This window comes from Diadema antillarum, unplaced genomic scaffold, assembly GCF_040938485.1.
Source record: "Diadema antillarum isolate AM-2024a unplaced genomic scaffold, OU_Dant_1.0 seq00000961_RagTag, whole genome shotgun sequence".
Taxonomy (NCBI): Eukaryota; Metazoa; Echinodermata; class Echinoidea; order Diadematoida; family Diadematidae; genus Diadema; species Diadema antillarum.
Genome location: NW_027271808.1, coordinates 410,095 through 433,331, shown reverse-complemented (window position 1 = coordinate 433,331; position 23,237 = coordinate 410,095). Strand labels below are relative to the sequence as shown.

Sequence of the window (23,237 nt, the reverse complement as noted above, 5' to 3'; positions counted from 1 at the left end):
GATTTTATGTGAGTGTAAAACAATGGCTTGTACATGTTTGTTTATTTAGTGTACTTTGTGTCAATGATGCATTTTGTCAGACATCACACCACACATTTTTCAAATATTCACACTATTTGGACAAAATCTTCTCAACTTCAATGTACTTCTGGGCATAAAGTAGAGAATTCAGTGACTTACATTTTATGCCTGTCCTATAAATGTTCACATATACACAACATGATCCTGTGGCATCACAATTTTTATAGTGAGAAACTGAGCTTCTAGCCTTTTTGCAACATTCACTTGATTTCCAGAAAGGCATATAAAGATAGCCATTGAAATAGTAGAAAAAGAATTTTAGCAAAGTCTACTGTGTCAATAGGTTATTGTGAATTATTGTATAATACAGCAACCATCAGGACTTAACAGTGTAGAAGGCTCCATGTCATGCATTTTTGCTGAGTCATGAATCCAGTGACTGTACATTATGCATGGAATCTAGTGAAAATCAAAGCACCCACATTTATAAGAGGGACAATTATCTCAATGCTGATATTGTGTCATTTTCATATATATGAATTGCACTGTCTTGATCTTATAAAACAGTACATATTATCTGTGTAGCTTTGATAAGAGACATTTACAGTTATTGTTGATTTCTTCTCTCTAGGTCTGCTGAGACAGAAGAGTTTGTGCCACAGTTCCTCAGCTGATGTTGCATTATTGTACACCATGGGAACAGTAAGTGCTTCCTGTTAACAGTCCAATATGATGCATTTGTGTCAAATGTCTGTATGCTGTTCTTAGATTGCTGTATTTAACATAAAACATATCCACTGTCAGCCATGTAAACCTCTTTGTACAAACATACTGTAGTGGCAATCAAGATGGGTCAATGTATTCTAAATGTGTTGTGACAGACTGTATAGGGGCATGCTGTTACCGTGGTCACTATAGATCATGGTATGTGGAACACTCATCTAGTGCCACCATTGACATGTGCATACTGAATAGTAGTTGCAATTTGTGCAGATGCTTACATGGGAAAATGCAGTACTTAGATAAGATTATATTAAAACTTGTTATGTTACTTTGTGCTGTCCACTTTCATCATTGCTGCTAAGAAAAAAAAAAAAACGAGTTACAGGTACCTTTCAAATGCTGTACAGTACAAGTTTAGAAAGCTATCCAACAAATGATGTTGCAATGTACATGTAATTGTTTTTTTTTTTCGTTACTTTTATTGAACTGAATATGGCAAGATTTATTGTGGATTCCACTTCTTGTCTTTTGGTATTTTGCCATAATTGGTGTTTATTTTACTGTGATCAATTTTGCATTCATTGGGTTCACAATTGTGATAGATTTCAAAGAAACTTTAACTTTAGTGCAGCTGGACCTTGGGCTATGCAACTCAATAACCAGTATCTTTTGTTTGAGGTTGTCTATTTATGTGTCTGGTTATGATGACGTAGAATGTTTTTGAACATTTTTATCCATGCATAGCAGCCAGTGTTGGCAAAAAATCATTCTGAGAGGGTACAGTGATTGTGAGTCTGATTATGGGTCTATCTTTTATTATGATTTAGATTGTGATGTTTCACTGCAGTGTGATATTCTTTTCTTTTCTTTGTGCCACAGCAACAATGACATCACTGACATGTTCACAGAATCAAATGCTGACATCAAGGGACGGCTGTACTCTACAGAAATGACAATCAGATATGTGGATTTCAGCTAGAATCTGTTGAGGTGTGGCCAGTGTTGATATCAAAAAGGTGGTAAAAGAAGGGTTTGCCAATACACGGCACAGAGCAGAGGGAAAGAATCATTTGGTGATCATCTGCGGTGCTGCTGACGGAGACGCCAGAAGAGTCCCCAGACTCCATTCGAGGAAGCCTGTGTGATCTACGTCACTTCTTGGCTTGTGCAACTCCTAGGGGACATTGACTCGCACATATATACCAAGATGGCGAGACCACAGAACAGCAAAAGCCAGAACCCACACGGGTTGAAACTGACTAGCTTAGATCAGATTTGGGACGACTTGCGAGCGGGCATCCAGCAGGTTTACTCAAGTCAAGCCATGGCCAGGAAGCGGTACATGGAGCTGTACTCGTATCCTTTCTTACATTCCGTGAAATTGATAGGAAAGGGTCCTGTCCTGACCTGTTTACCATTCAAAATTTATGTTTAAGCATTTGTATTTGCATACCAGGTACATATTGTATTTATGTTGAAGATGTAGACTAGCAGAAATGAGAGTAAAGGATGTAGGCATGAATATTTTGTATTAGCTGAGCATAAGTACAAGTGTTAGCAAACAAAAGGAGACCAAAACATAGCCCTTCTTTTCTTTTTTTTAATCTGTCTAGATGCCATCCATCTATCTATCCATCTATCTTTTAGTCTCTGTCAGTCCATCTGTGATCAAACCATCCTTATGACGTGTGATTATTGATGATGGTGATGAATGTAGTATGTTCTAGTATGTTTGTTATGATGGACAATATTTGTGGAATAAAGGTACAACATTTATAAGCCATAGGTATAGATACAGCGCAATATTATTCATTGAAACTGATTATGTAGTGTGGGGTTGAATTTGTAAATAAACCTGGCATAGAAATGACAGGTTGACCAAAAATATAAAATAATTCCCCACTGTAACGCCAGCAGAGCTCCTGCAGTGCAGCAACTGCAGATTCACGTTCTTTCTTTCTCTCGCAAATTGTGACAAAGTGGAGTTTCAGAGAAGGTTCCTTGACTGGGATGTCTCTGCTCCAGCTATGTATATAATTACTGCACAAACGTCAACCAGCTCCAGCAGGCACGCACATCATCAGCCAAGAGTAAGAAGGGCACAGTGCAAGGCGGTGCGCAGTTTGTGGGGCTAGAGCTGTACAAGAGACTGCGGGACTTTCTTCGAGATTACCTTGTCAGTCTGAGACAGGTAAGTGCTGCGGAGAAGGTGCTCCTTTCTTTTCCAAAGCTTTCCTTCTTTTTTTTCCTCAAAAATATTTAGTGCAAAAGCACACTAACAGCAATTTTGCCATAATTAAAACCCTGTTATATGGGACAATTTACAATTGAGAAATTTCACATTTTGTGCAATGGGATACCAGTTGCAAAAAAAAAAACAAAAAAAAAAAACACACACACAAAAGGAATGTTTAGTCCCCTGCATTATGTCCATTTCCTTTAAAGTCCTTGCTCCTATAATTGCTAGCATATATGGAAAGCATATTGCGAAATATATGGAACGTATTTATTGACTGAGTGAAAGATTTGTATTAACTGCTTTAACACCAAGAACTACAACTATTTGTAGTCAAGGAACAAGTTAGTCCAGTCACCCAAAGAGTACAAGTCCTGTATTTTTTTTTTTCATGGTTTGAGGTAGTATGCTACAGTATGAGACCATTGAGTATACTATCTGAAACTGTGAAAAATCTGTGACTGTGAATTTGAAATTCTGATTTATATAGCATGCATTGTAATTCAAATTGCGTCAGAGCATATTGTTGTTCAACATCTCTCGATAACATTTTGCAAAAGCGAACCGCTATCCTCAAGGATAAACAGTTTCCATAAGGGGTTGATTCTCCTTGGACATGAGAGACAATGTGTGTAATACTGTCAAACCTGTCTATAGCGGCCACCCAAGGGAGACGAAAAAAGTGGCCGTTGTAGACAGGTTGCCGCTATAGACAGGGTCATTAACATGGCTTTTCTGTTGGAGGGTATTGGGTTTAGTGGTCGCATATGGCAAGTGGCTGCTGTAGACGATGGTTGCAATAGACAGGTTTGACTGTATATTCTTTCAACTTATATCTGATCTTGCTCTCTGTTTTGTTTTGTTCTTTTTTTTTCTGCCACACTCCATTTATTTCTGTTGGTTTGTGTGTGGGTGCACAGTAAGAAGTGCCATTTTTGTGTCTTGCATGGCAGATAGCTCACAAAGATCACAGTATTGTATGCTGGATTGTGCAGAGCAAATCTGAAAAATGTGTGTTGCAGCTGGATGAGTAGAGTCTGCAGCCTGTTAAGTTATGGAAACAACCAGCTGTTTGTTGTGAGAAGTGTCACAAACTTGGGAAATACCACTTGATAATATTAATACATTTGTTGTTAAAGCATGAACAACATTGCTGCAGGTACTAGTTCAGAGCACAATTCCCCACTGAACCAAGGTGACTACATATGATTAAAAAAGTGAGAAACCCCCCCCCCCCCCAAAAAAAAAAAAAAAAAAAAAAAACAGTCAAGGTTTCATCAAAAATTAGACCGACATGTTTTCAAAAACAGGGATACTTTTAGCTACATCATGCATGCAAAGATCAAATCAGATGATAATGTTGTGGCCTAAAAACTTGACAGTCAGCTGATTTGCTAATGTGGTTGCAACCAGTATCATTATCAAGTAAAGACATAAGAAGCTGTAAAATTCAATATCATAGCTGTGTAATTTCCTATGTTTTGTTTGTCTTATTGTACCTCATTTATCAATATGGAGTGACTTTTAATGGTAGAGATACAAATAAACTGATGTCTTGACTTACTGGGAATGTGTAAGGTTACCCATTGCCTGATCATATGAAACAAAATTTATGAATGTTGACAAGGGATGATAGCGCACTTTGTGACCATAAAACCATAATAAATCTGAAGACGAATGAATTAGGAGTAAGCATTTCTGTGTTGCTGCCATTTAATTTACAGCTATTATACACATAATTCATAATGCAAGCATGCATAACTAGCAAATATTCGTTATGTTATGGTTTGGAGCAGAATCACCCAATATTGATCAGTCACCAAGAATGTTGCTCCTCCTGCTGTGTCAGGCCTGCCAATCTTGAAATTTAAAAGTTGGAATGAATGGAAAAAACATTTTGCAAAATACCGATTCTGTTTTATATTCACCCATGTCCTGTGCATCACAACATTTGGAGCTGATGTAAGCTTCTTTCATAGATATGGTAGAATATTACATTTTTATCAAATGGGAATATGTGTACCTGCGTGTACACTGTAGTTGGCAGGCATAATTTGTAGAAAATGCCAAAGACTGATAATTAGTTCTGTTGGCCATGACAAGTACATCCGAAACAGAAGCGTGACATGAATTTACAGAAGTTACAATATCCTGATGTACTCGTCAGCACAAAATACCACTATGTGCCCTCATAATATTATGTTCATTAACTATAATCCAGCTGCACATGGTGAATGGCACATTGCAAAATTGGCATTAGATAGCAAAACTGATTGTGGCAGGACCTTATGCTTGGCTTCAAAGATACTTTCTGTGGATATTTCAGTTTACTTCTCTGTAGTGTTATCATTAATCATGATCAAGATGATAATGAGGTTTATTATTATCATCATAAATGACTGTTTTAGTCATTTTATCATTGAAATCATGTTAATTGCTACAATTTCAATTTTTATCTTTAATAATTGTTATTACTTTTTAATCTCTAAACAGTGTTATGCTACTGACTGTGCAATTATATACTGGCACTCTAAAATGAAGTCATTGCCAAAAGATATTCCATCTGCTACCAATTATCACCCTATAAATCCTGGTTAAAGAATACCCCCAAAACGAACACCCATTGTGCTCTTAAATCATCAAACCAAATAAGACAGCATTGCCTTTTAAGGTATACTGTTTGAGCTAGTCACTCACGTATTGTACTCTGAATAGATTGTGATGTACTGTAAAGCAAGAAAATGGACAATATTATTCAGCCAGAGGCTGTAGAGGAAACACCAGTTTTGTCCACCAAGGCCACTGACGTGACAATGTTGCCTGGTGATTCATGCATTTACATACCATATACGTAAAATGTGGATTGCCCAGAAACCAAGCAGCAAAGAATACTGCCTCCTAGCCTGTCAAGGGTCAAAGGCCAGACAACTACGTCATAATCAATCGATTTGAGTCCAGTGTTGGCTTATGGTAGTCAAACAAACAACCTCCTGTCATTTATACTGACTGATATGTAGTATATCATTGTCTCCAATATAAGCTTCATTAACACCTACATGTGTGATTCATATGGATTGTACTGTATTATGATTTCAGAACAAGGAATGTGGTATATGCCATGAATTTATTAGTGTTCACTGTGCAGTGGTTCATTCAGGTTTTGTTTTTTTGTTTTTTTCCTCTAAACCATGGCTTTCCAATCCAAGGAGAAGTCATGGAATCATGTCTCATATTAGAAGATAGGGCTAAACCTTGCTTTCAGAGATTATGTGAGGGTAAATAGTACCAGTAGTTGTTTTGTAATGCACGCAAGTATCATATGAAAGATTCCTGAAGTATATTCCCAACTCATTGATGCTACAATGTACATTGTACAAATACAAAGAAAGAGGATTGTTACTTGCACGTACAGTAGACCCAGGTATGCATTTATTTTTCCTTCCTCATATCACATTGCACCCATGATTACAAAAATGTACCACTTACTGGAAATATCCACAGTGTATTTCTGCTCATCAGATGGCTAGAGACTTCAGAGGTGTTTACTGTATTGGAAAAGTTGCCTCCATTTTATTCTGTGAAAGCAGTGTTACAGGTTATCCAATACCCTATTTATACAGGGCATAGAGTGCGTTCCTGATGCACTGTAAACTCTTTATGAACACACAATCGGCCCTGAAGTTATGCCCCTCTTGAGTCTAGGTCACCATTATGCCCCCATAGCCATTCTGTGTGTGGTCTCGGTGCGCAGGGATTCTCCCTTATGAACAAACTCAGGGGGGCACAAGTTCAGGCACTTCAGAAGAGCTTCTGTGCCCAGCTTTGCATATAAATGGAGTACAAGTCTTGATTAAATGGTAGCGACTGTATTTTGCATGAAATACCAGTCAGAGGTAGAATATGAACGGGGCGGAATAAAAACGAGGAAGTACTCATGTGTATGCATGTATAGCACATTTATTCAGTACACAGTCTACAGATATTTTCGTACGCAGCACCAACTATTTTGAATGAGAGAGAGAAAGAAAGAGAAAAGAAATGTAATAGAGAAATAGCAAATTTGCAACAACAAAAAAGATATAAAGGGGATGAGGAAAAAAGCAAGAAAGTGAATTCTGTACGCGATGCAATCCTTTATGTCTCTTTGATAAACAGTACACCTCTAGTAGGAGAGGAATTCATGATTGATATTTCCAAATGATATATTGTACATATACTTGGGAGAAATCACAGAATATTGTCTAATGTGTCATGTATGAAATGATGGCACATACATTTGTAACATGTGCAATCATGTAATATGTAGGCCATTGTGATCCGTCTTCTCATTTTGAGGTGACCTAGTTTGGTCTCCTGGTGGCTGTAGACTCTATGTGCCAGTAACAAACATGTTCATCTTCTCATTATAATGAATGTTTCAGATATACAATGTAGTCGTCAACCACTGAGGGGTTCTAATGGCAAGTTGCCATTGGCATGTGAATTGTTATATAATAGTGATGATAATGATAAAGATATTTATATTGCACAGCTACTATAATGCTATAATGATATACTCTACTGTGCATTACAAAATTATAGTCATGACATACATTATTTAAACTCAAACTGTTCAGTGAAGTTAGATGGTGGATAGATAAAGGAAAGTCCACTGATGTGTGAATTCAGTTGTTGTTTGATATCATAGATGGATTATCTGTTCAAATGCTTTGCAGTATCTTGACTGGCTGTGCAGTACTCAAGGAATTTTCTTTCCTGATTGAGATGTAACTGACTCTGAGATTGAGGGCTTTTCTCTATAGCATCATTCCAAAAGAGAGTATTGGATGATGTTGTTAGTTTTTCTGAGCAGTTCATGAGATATGTGTGGCATAAAAACATCAATGTTGATGATGTTAAAGTTCTGTACATATCACACCAAGGGTGTGATATGTATGTACTACTCCCTTCGTATGCAATTTCATGAGTATTTGATAGATGTACATTGTATATTCTTTTTATTTTACATTTTGTAGAACTCCATTTTCAGCTTACTTGATGCTGAAAGTTTTGTTTCAGTGTGTGTTTTCCTTTGACTTGTAATGTCATAGCATGTGGTCTGAGTTACTGTCATATCACAGAGTTCTGCCCGCTCAGATCATGTCTTCTTTTTAAATGTGAAGTGAGCTGGTGTTTAACCGAAACTTCCTTATGTGTTTGCACAGGATGGTTCGGACTTGATGGATGAAAGTGTTCTCACGTACTACACCAAGCGATGGGAGGACTACCAGTTCTCCAGCAAGGTTCTCGACGGCATGTGCTCCTACCTCAACCGGCACTGGGTGCGGAGGGAGTGTGATGAGGGCCGAAAAGGCATCTATGAAATCTACTCGGTGAGTCCTCCCCTCCCCCCTTCCTGTGGTGTTGTAGCCTGTCATATCTTTGAAACCAATGTGTGAATTACAAGAGACTTGCACATCGAAAATTCTCCTGGTAAAACCTTTATGCCTCTGAAAAAGGCATGCTTTCAGGTTGTCCCACCCAACCCACATCTCCTTATCAAGATTTCAGAAAAAGAAAAATCCATTTTTTCTTTTTTTTTACCTGGCTCTGGTATGCAACATGAGGTTGTAGTAGCGGTATTAGTCTCTGGTGTTGTCATTCCCTTGGGTCAACAGAGAACTGTTGAGCTCCATTAGAGGTAGATTTGATTTGTGTAAAGGCAGTCAAGTTCAGAGGACAAAGGTTACTGAACTTTGACTAACAATGACATTTTTCTGCTGTAACTTAATGTATCAGTGTCAAGTGGTGATATGATTTGGTAGGAAGGGTACAAATGAATTGACAATTAATTCCACGAAATGGTGAAAGTAAAAGGCCACAAGTCAATGTACTGTTGTAATGAAAACTAGGTAGGAATGTCCAGTGGTGATGATATCTGGTAAAAATGAAAGGCCTGAACAAAGGTTGATAATAATCAGTTGTCTGAAATGACAGAGATGAGAAGTCAAGTCAAGGTCACCAAAATTTAGCTAAGATGTCATTTTCTGACCAAAAGTTCCATCAGGTGTATTAAAGTGCAATAGTTATATCATTTGGTGTAATATGAATGTATTGGAAGATGTTTCCTTTGTGCAGAGAAGGTTAAGGGTCACTCTTTGGTTGGTGATCATGATCAATGAGCTTCATTAAAATGTAAATGACGGTTCTTGCTTTAATGACAGATACATGTATAGTGATTGTGTGAGAAGCAGAGGCATTCTAGTTGAATGTGTACTCTTCTGTTCTTTGTATAAGATCATCAGGGTGTGGATTAAACTTGTATTTTCTTGGAAAGGTCATTTTGTGTGATGATGATGATCTATCATATTTGATCAGTAATTTTTAAAGTTGTGGCTTCATTCCAATGCCTCAAGGGGACTGAAGGTCTCTTGAATGAAAGTCATGCTCCTGGCAGCCTGCTGCTACTCATGTCATGTGTGGAGCATCATATTTTCCTACATGTACAATCATTGTACTACAAAATCAATTGTTCTCATGGAATCTTGTGTCTGTATACTTGTGCAGCTTGCCCTGGTCACATGGAGGGAACACTTATTCAAGCCACTCAACAAGCAGGTAAGACTTTTTGATTTTACAGATGGATTAGAACAATATTCAGGTGTATTTCATAACTTAAAAAGATATTTAGCTAGGGCCCACTCTTTTAAGCTTATCATACAGTGTATGAAAATCATATAAGAGGATATATTTTACTTTTTTTTTTGTAAGAGGTCTCTTGAGAAAAAGCATTACAGTAGTATAGAATGTTTTCTCACTTTGTTTGATGTATCAGTTAGAACTGAACAAAGATTCATGCTTTGGTTTGACTGTGCAACATCTTTGATACTGCATTGCATGGGTAAAAAAAAGAATGTTTCAGGAAATAGACATGCATATTTCAACATTATTTGTTAAATGAAGGGTTGACAGAGACCAATTTAATTCTTATGCTTGCCAAATAATCCACTCTGTCACTTGTGTGCCTGTATCACATTGACAAACAGGTCACCAATGCAGTCCTGAAGCTGATAGAACGGGAGAGGCACGGGGAACCCATCAACACACGACTCGTCAGCGGCGTCATACAATGCTATGGTAAGAGGCTCGATGATGTAGACTTGGACCGCAAACAGCTTCTCAGAACCTAAACTTCTCATAAGTATTTAAAGGACAAGTTCACCTTCATAAACATAAGGATTGAGAAAATGCAACAATATTAGTAGAACACATCAGTGAAAGTTTGAGGAAAATTGGACAATCGATGCAAAAGTTATGAATTTTTAAAATTTTTGTGTTGGAACCGCTGGATGAGGAGACTACTACAGCTTGTGAGTCATATGCGTACAACAGTATAAAGAAAATGAAAAAGAAAATTCAACATATTTTCACTTTTTTTCGCATAATAAAAGAGCACTTGACTTGCCTCTTTCTAAAGGCAGGGGGAATAATATTACCCATAACATTTGTCGGTAACGATTCAGGGGAATGTGTACTTTTTTCAAAAGATGGAATTTTGTGAAATTCTCTTTATATTTTCCTTATATTGTTGTACGCATGTGACATCTAAGTTATTCATACACTGCAGTAGTCTTCTCATCCAGCGGGTACTGCACAAAAACTTCAAAAATTCATAACTTTTGAACGGATTGTCTGATTTTCCTCAAACTTTCAATGATGTGTTCTACTAATATTGCTACATTCTCTCAATCCTTATGTTTATGAAGGTGAACTTGTCCTTTAATCAGTGGAAACTTGCTTTTACTCATTCTAATTCTTGTAGAAGGATGAAGAGAGATGGTATAGCAGGTGGCAGGTGCTGAGGATATTAGGCCAGATTTCCCCTTTTGGAGGAAACAACTTGTCTTGATTATTAAAAACTTGATTCAGCTGCTGTGTGTAAGATGCAGTTAACTGAAATATTAAGCATTCTTAGCAATTAACAATTGTTTGGATTGTGAAAGTGATGTTGCTGTAATCAGTGGTCCTGAACTTGAGTTTAGACAGAAAAGTAGAGCAAAATTCCAGGTACCTTTGGTGTACATTGTGTTGCTTTGCATGTCTTGTGTGCCAGTGTGGCACTGCAATGATTTTCATCATGTACACTCTTTCTACATAGACATAGAGTGATGTGTCATTTTTGTAAAAGATCAAAATCATGACAATCATCTGTGGACCCACACCGTATTACGAAACTACATCACATTTTTTAAATTGCGATTATTTACAGGGTGTATAGCTATGATATGTATTGTAGCCTGCAATAGATGCACATCTTACTCGATCCATCCTTGTCTTATTTTTCCTTAGTTGAACTGGGTCTGAATGAGGATGAACCAACTGCCAAAGGTCCAACGCTAAGTGTTTACAAGGAGTCATTTGAGAGCCAGTTTCTGGCAGAGACGGAGGGCTTCTACACGTCTGAGAGTACAGAGTTTCTACGACAGAACCCAGTCACAGAGTACATGAAGAAGGTAGGTTATCATAACCAGGCAATGGGAAACAATGATAACAATATCTCAGTTGACAAATATTTGACAATTTTATTGATAGGAGTATGTGCTTGACATGCAATAGCATCACGCAAAACAAGTTGTCTTTTACATCGAGTTCAATGGAAGAAAGTGTGCCTCTCAGTGCGCTGATGATACTCCTGCTACAAAAAGAAGCATTGCTTTCCTACACTTCAACAAATGTGTCTTTTATTTGTTCAGTCATGGGATCTTGATGTGGAAATGCCAATTCAGCATCATTCTGGGTATGTAACCTAACCCTGGTTCTCGCTTTGTAAAAAGTCAGTAAAACATATTGCGATGCTCACTTAGCTGTTGTCCGTGGGGACCAAGTTTTGAAGATGTCCTTTTGCCATCGCCTTTACAGGCTGAGATGAGGCTACTGGAGGAGAAGCGGCGAGTCCAGGTCTATCTCCACAAGAGCACCGACGATGAGCTGGCTAAGCGCTGCGAGCGGGTCCTCATCAAGAAGCACCTGGACATCTTCTACTCGGAATTTCAGAATCTCCTTGATGCCGACAAGAATGATGGTATGGACGGATCTTCAAGCAGAGCAAGCGGTGTTTTAGTGTCTTTCTTTATTTCCTGTGGCTCTAGTGCCATTGTACTGGCACTATGAATGTGTTTTTCATCATTTATTTACAATCTATCTGTATTCCTTTTTTAACTATCCATCAAGCTACTTCTCTTTTTTGTTCTATGAAAACTCAGAATCCATCCCATGATACTCAGTTCCATGATACTCAATTTTGAATATAACAGGCACGTTAACTGATTAGATGTTGGGAATTTTTTATACCCACGCCAAACGAAGTTTGAAGGGGGTATATAGGAATCAGCGGACGGTCGGGCGGGCGGTTGGTCGGGCGGTCGGGCAGTCGGTCCGTTGCAAATCTTGCGTCGCGAACTACTTCCTCAGTTTTCAACCGATTCCCATAAAACTTGGCACAGATGTGTGCCTTGGGTTGTAGATGTGCAAGACATATTTTTTGACAGTACCCCAAAGTACGTTGCCATGGTAACGGCATATTATGGGCAAAAATGGGTACAAATCTTGCGTCGCGAACTCCTCCCACAGTTTTTGATCAATTTTTATGAAATTAGGTACAGATGTTCATCTGATTATGTTAATGTGCAAGACACATATTTCCGCAGTGGCAAAAAGTGCGTTGCCATGGTAACGGCATGTTATTGGTAAAATATAGGGCAAAATGCTTCATGGCAAAACTGCTTCATCAGTGTTCTTCCAATTCTCATGGAATTCATATTGAATGTTTGTCTTAGGATATAGGTCAGCATGACACATTTCTTGACAGTGACAAAAAGTATGTTGCCATGGTAACAGCTCACATATTATGAGCCAAAATGATGGAAAATTTTGTGTTGCAAACTACTTTCTCAGTTTTTGCCCAATTTCCATGAAACTTGGTACAGATGTGTGCCTTTGGTTGTAGATGTGCAAGACGCATTTTTTGACAGTACCCGAAAGTACGTTGCCATGGTAACGGCATATTAATAGCAGAAGATCAAGGAAAGATCTTGCGGATTTAACTACTTCCTCAGTTTTTTGACCAAAGCTTATGAAATGTGGCACACACCTTGATCTTGGTGGGAAGATGTGGAAGACATATTTTTCGGACGTGTCGGAAGCTGCGTTGCCATGGTAACGGCATATTAATGGCGGAAGATCAAGGAAAGATCTTGTGGATTGAACTACTTCCTCAGTTTTTGACAAAAGCTTATGAAATGTGGCACACACAATAGTCTTGGTGGGAAGATGTGCAAGACATATTTTTCGGACGTGTTGGAAGCTGCGTTGCCATGGTAACGGCATTTAAATGGCAGAAGATCAAGGAAAGATCATTCCTTGGGTAAGACTGTCGTCACGGGGCGGAGGTATTAATCACCTTCAGTGATATTTCTAGTTTTGTCTGTTCTGTTCAGCATAAGAAATTCCCAAACTTTGCTCTTGGCGCAGTAGCTCAAATAGTGCCAGATGGATCTTGGAAATGTGAAGGAGAACATATAATGATAGACCCAAGAAGTGCTGAAAAAACTTATGGCAAAGTCTCTTTGTGGTCAAGAGTCATAGGTTGTGGTTGTGTTCTTTAAATTTCCTGATCTCTTTTCTTTGTAATTAGGAAGTATATTCATATCTTTGAAACCCTGAGCAACAAGATTTCCCCTGCCTTGCTGTGATGTTTTCACATTATGTAAGTTGACGAAAGTTCAGCGATATGCCTGTGTAGCAGTGCTCTTGAAGTTCAGCGATACGCCTGCTTAGCAGTGCTGTTGAGTGCATGACACTGGCACGCCCTTTGCTCACATACCGCTGCTGATGTGTGCTTCCTTCCACAGACCTGGCCAGGATGTACAAACTTGTGTCCCGGATACCTGATGGCCTGGGTCAGCTGATGACCCTACTGGAGACCCACATCTGTAGCCAAGGCCATGCTGCCATCGAGAAGTGTGGAGAAGCCGCTGTCAATGTGAGATGATCAGTCATTCCTAGAAGAGAAACATTGTACAGTAGAATCCTTGTCATCACAGTTTGAAGCTACTGTTTGATGTTATAATTACTCAGTTCCAGAAATTGATCAACTTTGTTGATTGAGGTGTATAAGTGATGTTCGAATGCATGAAAATGTAATCCAGCATGCAAAAATTGTGAGAATTATACTTTCACTGTCGAAAAGATCTATGACAAAGTATCACCATGCTAATTAACAAATTATTTTGTAAGGGTTTATTCTAGCACTTCTGTCTGTATGAAATATCGAGTGTTGTAAATCTGGTCACTCACTGAATTTTAACCGTGATTTTAAATGTGTGTATTTGCCTTTGCAGGACCCCAAGTTGTATGTGCAGACCATCTTACATGTTCACAAGAAGTACAATGCCTTGGTTCTCTTGGCTTTCAACAATGACTCGGGCTTCGTTGCATCATTAGACAAGGCAAGTGTCCCTGTTTGTGTTGTTTGGTGGTTTGACTTACCAAGGGCAGTTCACATTTTAGACGTGGTTCCCACATTTGTTACAGAGATGACATAGCTAGACCTCTTGACAGGCTTTAAACCTGACTGGGCAAGTCCAACCTGCTTGAACAAATTCACTGATCTCAGAAATGTTCATGCACAGCCATTGTATGTTAAGGTCTGACTGTGGATGTGGACAGCCGTGACTTGGTGTAAACTCCTAGATATTGACCAGTTTGTGGCACCTAATGAGGTCCCGCTGTGTATAATGTAGAAACTGCTTATATGCTTTGAGAACCTGTGATTTGAGTGGATACATTTTTTTTTTTTTTTTTTTTTTGGGGGGGGGGGGGGGGAGGTGTCATCTGTACAGTTATTGTTAGCAGCGATGTCTCTATATGATACTGTTTACCCTCCATAAGTCTCTGAAGGATATGTTCGCATTATTGTACTAGGACTAAGAAACTGTCATTGATAGGGTTGATTATCTCAGTAATGGGATCTTTTCTATGCATCACATATAGCAAATTGCAACAAATTATGGCAATATTCTTGTGTTTCATATGAGATAATTGAATTGGGCACTTAGCATATCATGACACAGTAACCCCCCCCCCCCTTTTTTTAATTTTTCAAAGAAGCTAAACTTCCCCTTGGATAACTTTTTCAGTTAGAACAAGAAAGGCTCATTGCTGATCTGTGGTTTATTCACTTCTGAATTTGCATCAATATGCCTCGTGGTCCATCCCCAACCTAACTTAGTTCTCTTGTTTGACAATCACAATGGCAGAATAATGAGTGCTCGTTGTCCTTTCTTCACAGGCCTGTGGGCGATTCATCAATAGCAATGCCGTGACCAAGACTGCCAACTCTTCCAGCAAGTCGCCGGAGCTGCTAGCCAAGTACTGCGACTCCCTGCTGAAGAAGAGCTCCAAGAACCCCGAGGAAGCAGAGCTGGAGGACACGCTCAACCAAGTGGTAAATGGGTCCTCGCCTTCCACGCGCCAGTACATCCCTGAGGCAGATATACATACGGATCCCCTCATGTCGTTTTCCCCCAATCCACAATCCAATCTTGTGCCCGACATTCACCATTCTGTGTTTGATTTCGACCGTGCATGCAGCTATACGTTTGTTTCCAGAAATTTAGTATCAATTCAACATGACAGATAATCACATGCCAATCTGTTGACTGTGTATTCATACTCACAAGCTGCAGATGATCCCTTCATTTTGTGGGCTCTGCCTCACACTGAATAAAAAGTTTGATTGCAAAATGAGATAACTCCATTTGTGTTGATTTGAAATATTTGCAGTTAAAGCTGCAAAAAAAAAAAAATTATAATAATAAAATGTAGAATTTTATAATCATAACTTAAAGAGTATTCCATGTTATGTAACAAGTAAGGTATCACTGGAAAGGTTTTATTTTGTCCTATTTGATGATGGACCTACTTCAGAATTTATGAAAATGGCACTTACCCTGTCTTGTGCTCAAACTCTTCAAATGTATTGCCCTCGTTTCAGATGGTTGTTTTCAAGTATATCGATGACAAGGACGTTTTTCAAAAGTTCTACTCCAAGATGCTGGCTAAGAGGTTGGTGCACCACAACTCTGCCAGTGACGACGCCGAAGCCAGCATGATATCGAAGCTGAAGGTGAGAGAGTTCATCTCTCATTCCAAACACTTCATTGTGGTATTTATTTCACTGTTTATAACAGATGCTTCTGTAGATGCTAAACAGAACTAAAGAACACATCTTGTGCCCAGGAGGTTATCATATTTACAGTTCACTTCATTGCTAAATGAGGGCATTTTGTTGAGGAAGTCCACATATTGACACAAGACACAGCGTTTTGCCAATGGGGAAACTTCCGTTTGTTTGTGGCAGTTAGTCAGTCAGTCAGTGGTATAACTGTTTTGAACATTTTTCTTGGTGCTATGTGATCATCATCAATGTGTATGCTAGTTTTTGCTCTGCAATCTTAATGTCAAAACTTCCGTAACTTCTCCTCCCCCCCCCCCCCCCCACCTCCAATATTGCAGCAAGCATGTGGGTTCGAGTACACATCTAAACTGCAGCGGATGTTCCAGGATATTGGGCTGAGCAAGGACCTGAATGAGCAGTTCAAGAACCACCTGGCCAGCAGCGAGTCGCTCGACATTGACTTCAGCATCCAGGTCCTGTGCTCGGGCTCTTGGCCGTTCCAGCAGGGATGCACCTTCAACCTCCCCAGCGAGGTATGCTGCTTTCCTTGAGAACAACAACGATGATATGTCCACAACTTGTGTCATTGTATCACCATTGTAATTCATTCATAATATGGTGCTATAGTAGGCGACAAGTGGTATTTTGAGTTGGCATAGCAAGCAGGTACAATTAGCTGTCTACACAAAGACATTGAAATGGTTCCATACCATTCATAAAGTAATATTTTACTGTGGATAATCGTGATGTCTGTAAGCAGGTTTTCCACCCTGGTGTTGCAAGTGACAAACATTTGATTTTAAAGACTTTAACTTCTGCTGAATTTTCTTCTTTTTGCAGAGAGCTACATAAGTTATGAATCATTAATACTGATGCAATACAATGTGTTGTCAGTATATAATGCTGGGCATATACTTTAGTAGCAAATTGAAAACTTCCAAAACTTTTCACAATCTTTTCTTCAATTTGGCAAATATCTTTGCATGAGATAAAAACGATATTAAAGATTGATTTGACCAGCATGTTAAGGAAACTTATCAAACATGAACTAACATGAATGCATAAATCAGGTCACATTTTTAGCTATTGAAGAGAAGACACTGAACTATATTTCAAAAGAAAAGAAAATGTGTATGCTAGTTGCAGTCTCCGAAATGCACACCACTGATAATGCCATTGGGGATTTTGATTGCAGTTGGAGCGCAGCTTCCAGCGCTTCACCACTTTCTACGGCAGCCAGCACAGTGGCCGTAAGCTGATGTGGATCTTTCAGATGTCCAAGGGGGAGCTAGTCACAAGCTGCTTCAAGAATAGATACACATTACAGGTGAGAGAGAACTTAGAGCGGCATACTATGACAAGTTTGTTGTCCTCTCTCTCAACATTCTAACCCTGTCCTCTAACTTCTTTTACTTTTTACTTCTTTTACTTTTTGTCCTTTTACTTTTACTGTAAAACCAGAAACATTCGTGGCATAAAATTTTTGTTAATTGGAGCTGATGGCCGTTTTCACGGCATGAAACTTTTGGGAAATGCTGTCTGCGAGAGAATTACAGATGTACTACATGTATTAGTAATGCAGGATTTGTTGACCTTATGCATGCATTTTACTTCCACAAATCTTGGCTCCTCGAGAAATTCACAAAAGTTTCATGCACATGGAAATTTATGGTATGCAGTAACTAGAATATTGCGAGTGATAATCTTGCAAGTGATAATGTGAATACATATAATGCCAAGTTGTATGGGTCTAGAACCAGATCTTTAAAAGTAAGAACAGCCAAAAACCTGTTCCAGATATAACGGGCATGTTTTGCACTCATCTGAAACAAAACCAGGACATGGATTGGAACTGGTTCTATTCAGATTTCAATGCAACAGCTATATCTCAATCCATTGAGTAGTGATCATGCTTTGTGAGAATGGCTGATGATTACTGTAATACCAGAAATTTTCGCTTGCATTTTAATTTTTGCGAGAGCCAAGATTTGCGAAGTTAAAATGCACGCGAAAGTTCTTGTTTATACTGTATGCATTGAATGCCAGTTGCAATTTGCGAAAATTTCATGCTGCGGAAAAGGCCGTCTACAGCTCTAATTTGCAAAAATTTCATGCTATGAAAATATCTTGCTTTACAGATTTTAAACCATGGGAAATTTGACACATAAAATAAAAGAAGTGGGTATGTTTATATATGTGCTCTGCTGTTTTGTTCTCTAATATGGCAAGTTCTTTAGATTTTTGTATTTTTGTATTTACTATGAAGTGTTTGTGCTCGAGTATTTCATTATTTTTTATTTTGTCTCCAGGCATCAACATTTCAAATGGCGGTGCTTCTGCAGTTCAATGTGTCGGACTCGTACACGATACAGCAACTTCAAGAGAACACCCAAATCAAGATGGTAAATTCCCCCATCTCCAGCTATGCCATTCTTACCGTTCAATTTTAAACTTTCCTCATAGCATCTTTTCCTTTCTCTTGAGCAAAAAAGTCTGCATGCAGACACTACTGCGAAACCTTATATGGAAGATGTTTATGAGTGAAAGATATTTGTGCAAAAAAGGTGTGTAACCTTGCACATAAGGCTGTTGAGTATTTATCTCCAAAATTGTGTGAGTCATACAGTAAGTTATATGTTGTTTGTGGGAATATTGATGTTATCTGGGGCTTTACCTTTCCAGAGTAGTTTTATCCAGTCAGCAGTGCATCTCTCATTTTGATAGATTTTCAGTATGTGCACAGGCTTTGAACGTTTTGTACATGGTGTATCTATTACATGACGGTTTGAGCATCGTCCTCGGTTTATGGCATTTTATCATGCGATCAGAAATATATATTTTTCATGAGAGAAGGCTGTGAAGATGTATTGCATCCATGAATTTTTTGTCAATTATTTTTTTTATTTCTTTTCGACAGGACATCCTGACACAAGTCATTCAAATTCTTCTGAAGTGCAGGCTGTTAGTTGGGGTAAGTTGATTCGGATAAGAGAACATACATTGGTACTGATTGGTATTTTGAACATGCCTTTGTTATATTGGGCATATTGTTTGTATTTTGTTTGTCTGTTTGCATATATGGTGTGAATGAGTGTTGGATTATGAAGGTAAGCTTTCTCCTCATTTCAAACTTTAACTGCAAGTACTCATATGAGATGTGTTGATGCATTTTATGGGAAGTCCTACCCACAAGTTAAGAGAGAAAACAGTTATGTGTAAGGCTTCTGGGTTAATGAATGCTTGCAACTGTGGAGGGTATTGTCCTTAGAATAACATTGTGGTACAGGGGAACCTCATAACAAGCTGTCTGGGACCACTGAATTTTCTTGATGTATCAGATATCTTGATATATTGGGTATCTTGTTATAGTTGGATAAAAACCAAAAAGGGATGAGACCTAACAAAATAACCATGTTATATCAGTTATTTTACTGTAGTAGACCTTGTTATAATAAGGTTCCACTGTATTACCAGCTGTAGTCCTAATGTGTCATTTCTGATTGCCCTCTTTTGCCAGGAGGGGGATGATGCCGATGATGAGCTCAAACCCACGACAGAAGTCAAACTGTTCCTCGGATACAAGAAGTAAGTCTGACATGGTAGCGATGTTTCCCCAGCTCCCACAGACCTCACTCAAATGCAATCATGAGTAATTTCACGCCAAAAATAATCTAAATGACCATTCTCACCCACCCCTCTTTTTGACTGCATTGTGGAGTATCAACATTTTCTTTTGCTAATGATTGTATTGTGCCAACAGTTGCCATCCCTTGACAGTCATGATGTGAATGTTTGTACCTTGAATGTTTGAAGAGCAAATATAAAGGAAGTAGGCAGCCAGATCTCAGAGTTTCTTAGCAGAGCACCATTAGATATTCAGTATTTCAGAAGAATTTGACCATGTCTTGGTTCGTGCATTAATGCTCTAAACAGAGCCAAATTTAATTGACCCATTTAGAAATCATTGCTAGCAAAGTTCTTCTCCCACCAAAACAGTTGTTTAGTCATACTATGTGGACAAAGGTCAGGTCGGTCTGTGAGTCGGGAATGGTAATTCTTTGAGGTCCCATTTGAGTGATGTCTCTGCCTTCCTGTGTATCTCTCCCTGCCTCTGTAGCAAAAAGCTGCGGGTCAACATCAACGTCCCGATGAAGACAGAGCAGAAGCAGGAACAGGAGACGACTCACAAACACATTGAGGAGGACAGGAAGCTCCTCATACAGGTGAAAACCCTTCCTCACCAAGCTCCCCGTAAATCTTCCTTAACCTCCACCAGTACCAGTGTCTCTTTGAGCTGTCTTTTGGGTGAACTCGTACTCTCTCGTAAACTGATATATAATCTTGGAGTGGCGTTTTGTGGTGTTTCCTCCATAGTAATCATTATCATTGTGAATGAAACGAACACAGATATAACGTCAGGATTTTTGTCCCCGCCGAACGAGTTCGAGCAGGGGACTATGAAACGGGCTCCGTACGTGTGTGTGTCCGTCCGTCCGTCCGTGCGTGTGTCCGTCCGTGTGTCCGTACGTGTGTCCGTGTGTGCATCCGTGTGTGATCAAAATCTTCAATTTGCTACTTCTCTGTCATTTATGAGCCAATTTTGATTCTGTTTGCTTTATATGATAGCACTACATGGGAGCTTTGAAATTTCTACACAGAATTTCAGTCGTGACCTTTGACCTTGACCTTTGACCTATATTGTACATTTTGCTACAAAATGCTACTCCTTCACCATTTCTAACCCGATTTCGATTCCGTTTGCTTTATATGATGGCACTAGGTGAGGGCTTCAAAACTTCTACACAGACTTTTGACCTTTGACTTCTTTGACCTTTGACCTTGATTTTTGACCTATATTGTACATTTTGCTACAAAATGCTACTCCTTCGCCATTTCTAACCCGATTTCGATTCCGTTTGCTTTATGTGATGGCACTAGGTGAGGGCTTCGAAACTTGTAAACAGAATTTTGACCTTTGCCCTCTTTGACCTTTGACCTTGATTTTTGACCTATATTGTACATTTTGCTACAAAATGCTACTCCTTCGCCATTTCTAACCCGATTTCGATTCCGTTTGCTTTATGTGATGGCACTAGGTGAGGGCTTCAAAACTTCTACACAGAATTTTGACGTTTGCCTTCTTTGACCTTTGACCTTGATTTTTGACCTATATTGTACATTTTGCTACAAAATGCTACTCCTTCGCCATTTCTAACCCGATTTCGATTCCGTTTGCTTTATGTGATGGCACTAGGTGAGGGCTTCAAAACTTCTAAACAGAATGTTGACCTTTGCCTTCTTTGACCTTTGACCTTGATTTTTGACCTGTATTGTACATTGGCTACAAAATGCTACTCCTTCGCCATTTCTAACCCGATTTCGATTCCGTTTGCTTTATGTGATGGCACTAGGTGAGGGCTTCAAAACTTTACACAGAATTTTGACCTTTGCCCTCTTTGACCTTTGACCTTGATTTTTGACCTGTATTGTACATTGGCTATAAAATGCTACTCCTTCGCCATTTCTAACCCGATTTCGATTCCGTTTGCTTTATGTGATGGCACTAGGTGAGGGCTTCAAAACTTTTACACAGAATTTTGACCTTTGACTTCTTTGACCTTTGACCTTGATTTTTTACCTATATTGCACATTTTGCTACAAAATGCTACTTCCGGCGGGGACATATATTACGCACCGCGTAATTTCTACTTTTCCTTGTTTTAATTGATATCATGTGGATGTTAACTGTTTTGTTACCACATGAAGAAAACAACCTCTTGCCCTGTTCTAGATATTTGATACTTTGATTGTAGCTTAAATTTTTGTTATGTAGATGATGTAGTGAGAGGCAGTTTTAAAGTTTGTTGATGGAATTGTCGAAAGAGAGAACTTTTTAATGTTTATTACCAACTGGGGGAACAGGTGAGCATGGTTTACCCTATGTGTTTGAAAAGGCAGTATTGAGCTTCATATATCCCTGCTTTATTGTTTAATAATTAAGTGTGCTTCTGTTTTTTTGTTGGCAGGCTGCAATTGTCCGTATCATGAAGATGCGCAAGGCGTTGAGGCACCAGCAGCTTCTGAGCGAGGTGCTGACGCAGCTGTCCAGCCGCTTCAAGCCCAGGGTGCCGGTTATCAAGGTGAGTGCACTAGTGAAAGTGAAATGAAAAAACCGGCTGACCTCTGAAATGTGACAGGCTGTGTCTTTGTGCTGTGTTGCTCATGAACAATGAGGGAGGGGGGGGGGGGCATTAAAATTGGAAAAAGGAAAGTCGGGGGAAAAAACCAGACTAACACTCACTTATGGAGTGCACTTGAACAACTCAGTGATTTTAGTATAACCAGCATTGTGTGGCTATCAATCGCAAAGCAAGAATTTATTCATTCTGCTATTTCTTTCAATTTTTTTTTTCTCTGTGAAGACAGCATGCTCTGATTTCATTCACACAATGTGGTTTCTGTGTTCCTTCATTTGTTTGTTTGTTTGTTTTCTTAGAGGAGGGCCGGGGTTAATAGAAAATCAAATATCTTTTTTGGATGGATATGCGTATGGTTGACCAACCTTGTCTTCTTCTATTCTTCTCTCTCAGAAATGCATTGACATCCTGATTGAGAAGGAGTACCTCGAGCGCGTTGACGGAGAGAAGGATATGTACAGCTACCTGGCGTAGTCGTGGTTTCCTCACCGCGGACTCCACCCCTGGACTAGAGAGAGAGATGGAGGGAGGGAGAGAGATAGAGATAGAGAGACTACGGCATGCCGCCCGTCGTAGACCGATGTGATTGGACTTCATCATATCAAAACGCTCTGCTCCTATGCAGTGGGGCGGTATAATAAGCTGCCTTGAATAGTGCGAATCTGAATGCAGTTTGTGCTGCCAGACTGCATTACATTTTTTTTTTCCAGTTGAAGTTCTTCGAACTGAATTCCTTCTGACATTCTTCAGATGCTAAGTGAACATTTTCATTATTCTGTTCACAACTTTTGGCACTGGGAGAAAAGGATTGGGAATTTGTTTATCTCTTTATTTATTATTTATT

At 39.0% G+C, this 23,237-nt stretch overlaps 1 protein-coding gene across 1 annotated transcript; it reads left to right on the top strand.

Moving 5' to 3' along the window:
• Positions 1 to 706: 706 nt before the first annotated feature.
• LOC139741893 (cullin-1-like) lies at positions 707 to 22,939 on the top strand. Its single transcript, XM_071652467.1, has 20 exons — positions 707 to 723; positions 1,624 to 2,100; positions 2,770 to 2,935; positions 8,185 to 8,352; positions 9,527 to 9,577; positions 10,006 to 10,096; positions 11,309 to 11,472; positions 11,879 to 12,041; positions 13,870 to 14,000; positions 14,359 to 14,466; positions 15,309 to 15,464; positions 16,014 to 16,145; positions 16,535 to 16,729; positions 17,392 to 17,523; positions 18,506 to 18,598; positions 19,114 to 19,167; positions 19,714 to 19,781; positions 20,314 to 20,419; positions 22,223 to 22,336; positions 22,787 to 22,939. Exons 2-20 carry the CDS (start codon positions 1,952 to 1,954, stop codon positions 22,865 to 22,867), a joined length of 2,322 nt encoding a protein of 773 aa, XP_071508568.1. The 5' UTR covers positions 707 to 723; positions 1,624 to 1,951; the 3' UTR covers positions 22,868 to 22,939.
• The last annotated feature ends 298 nt before the right edge of the window (positions 22,940 to 23,237 follow it).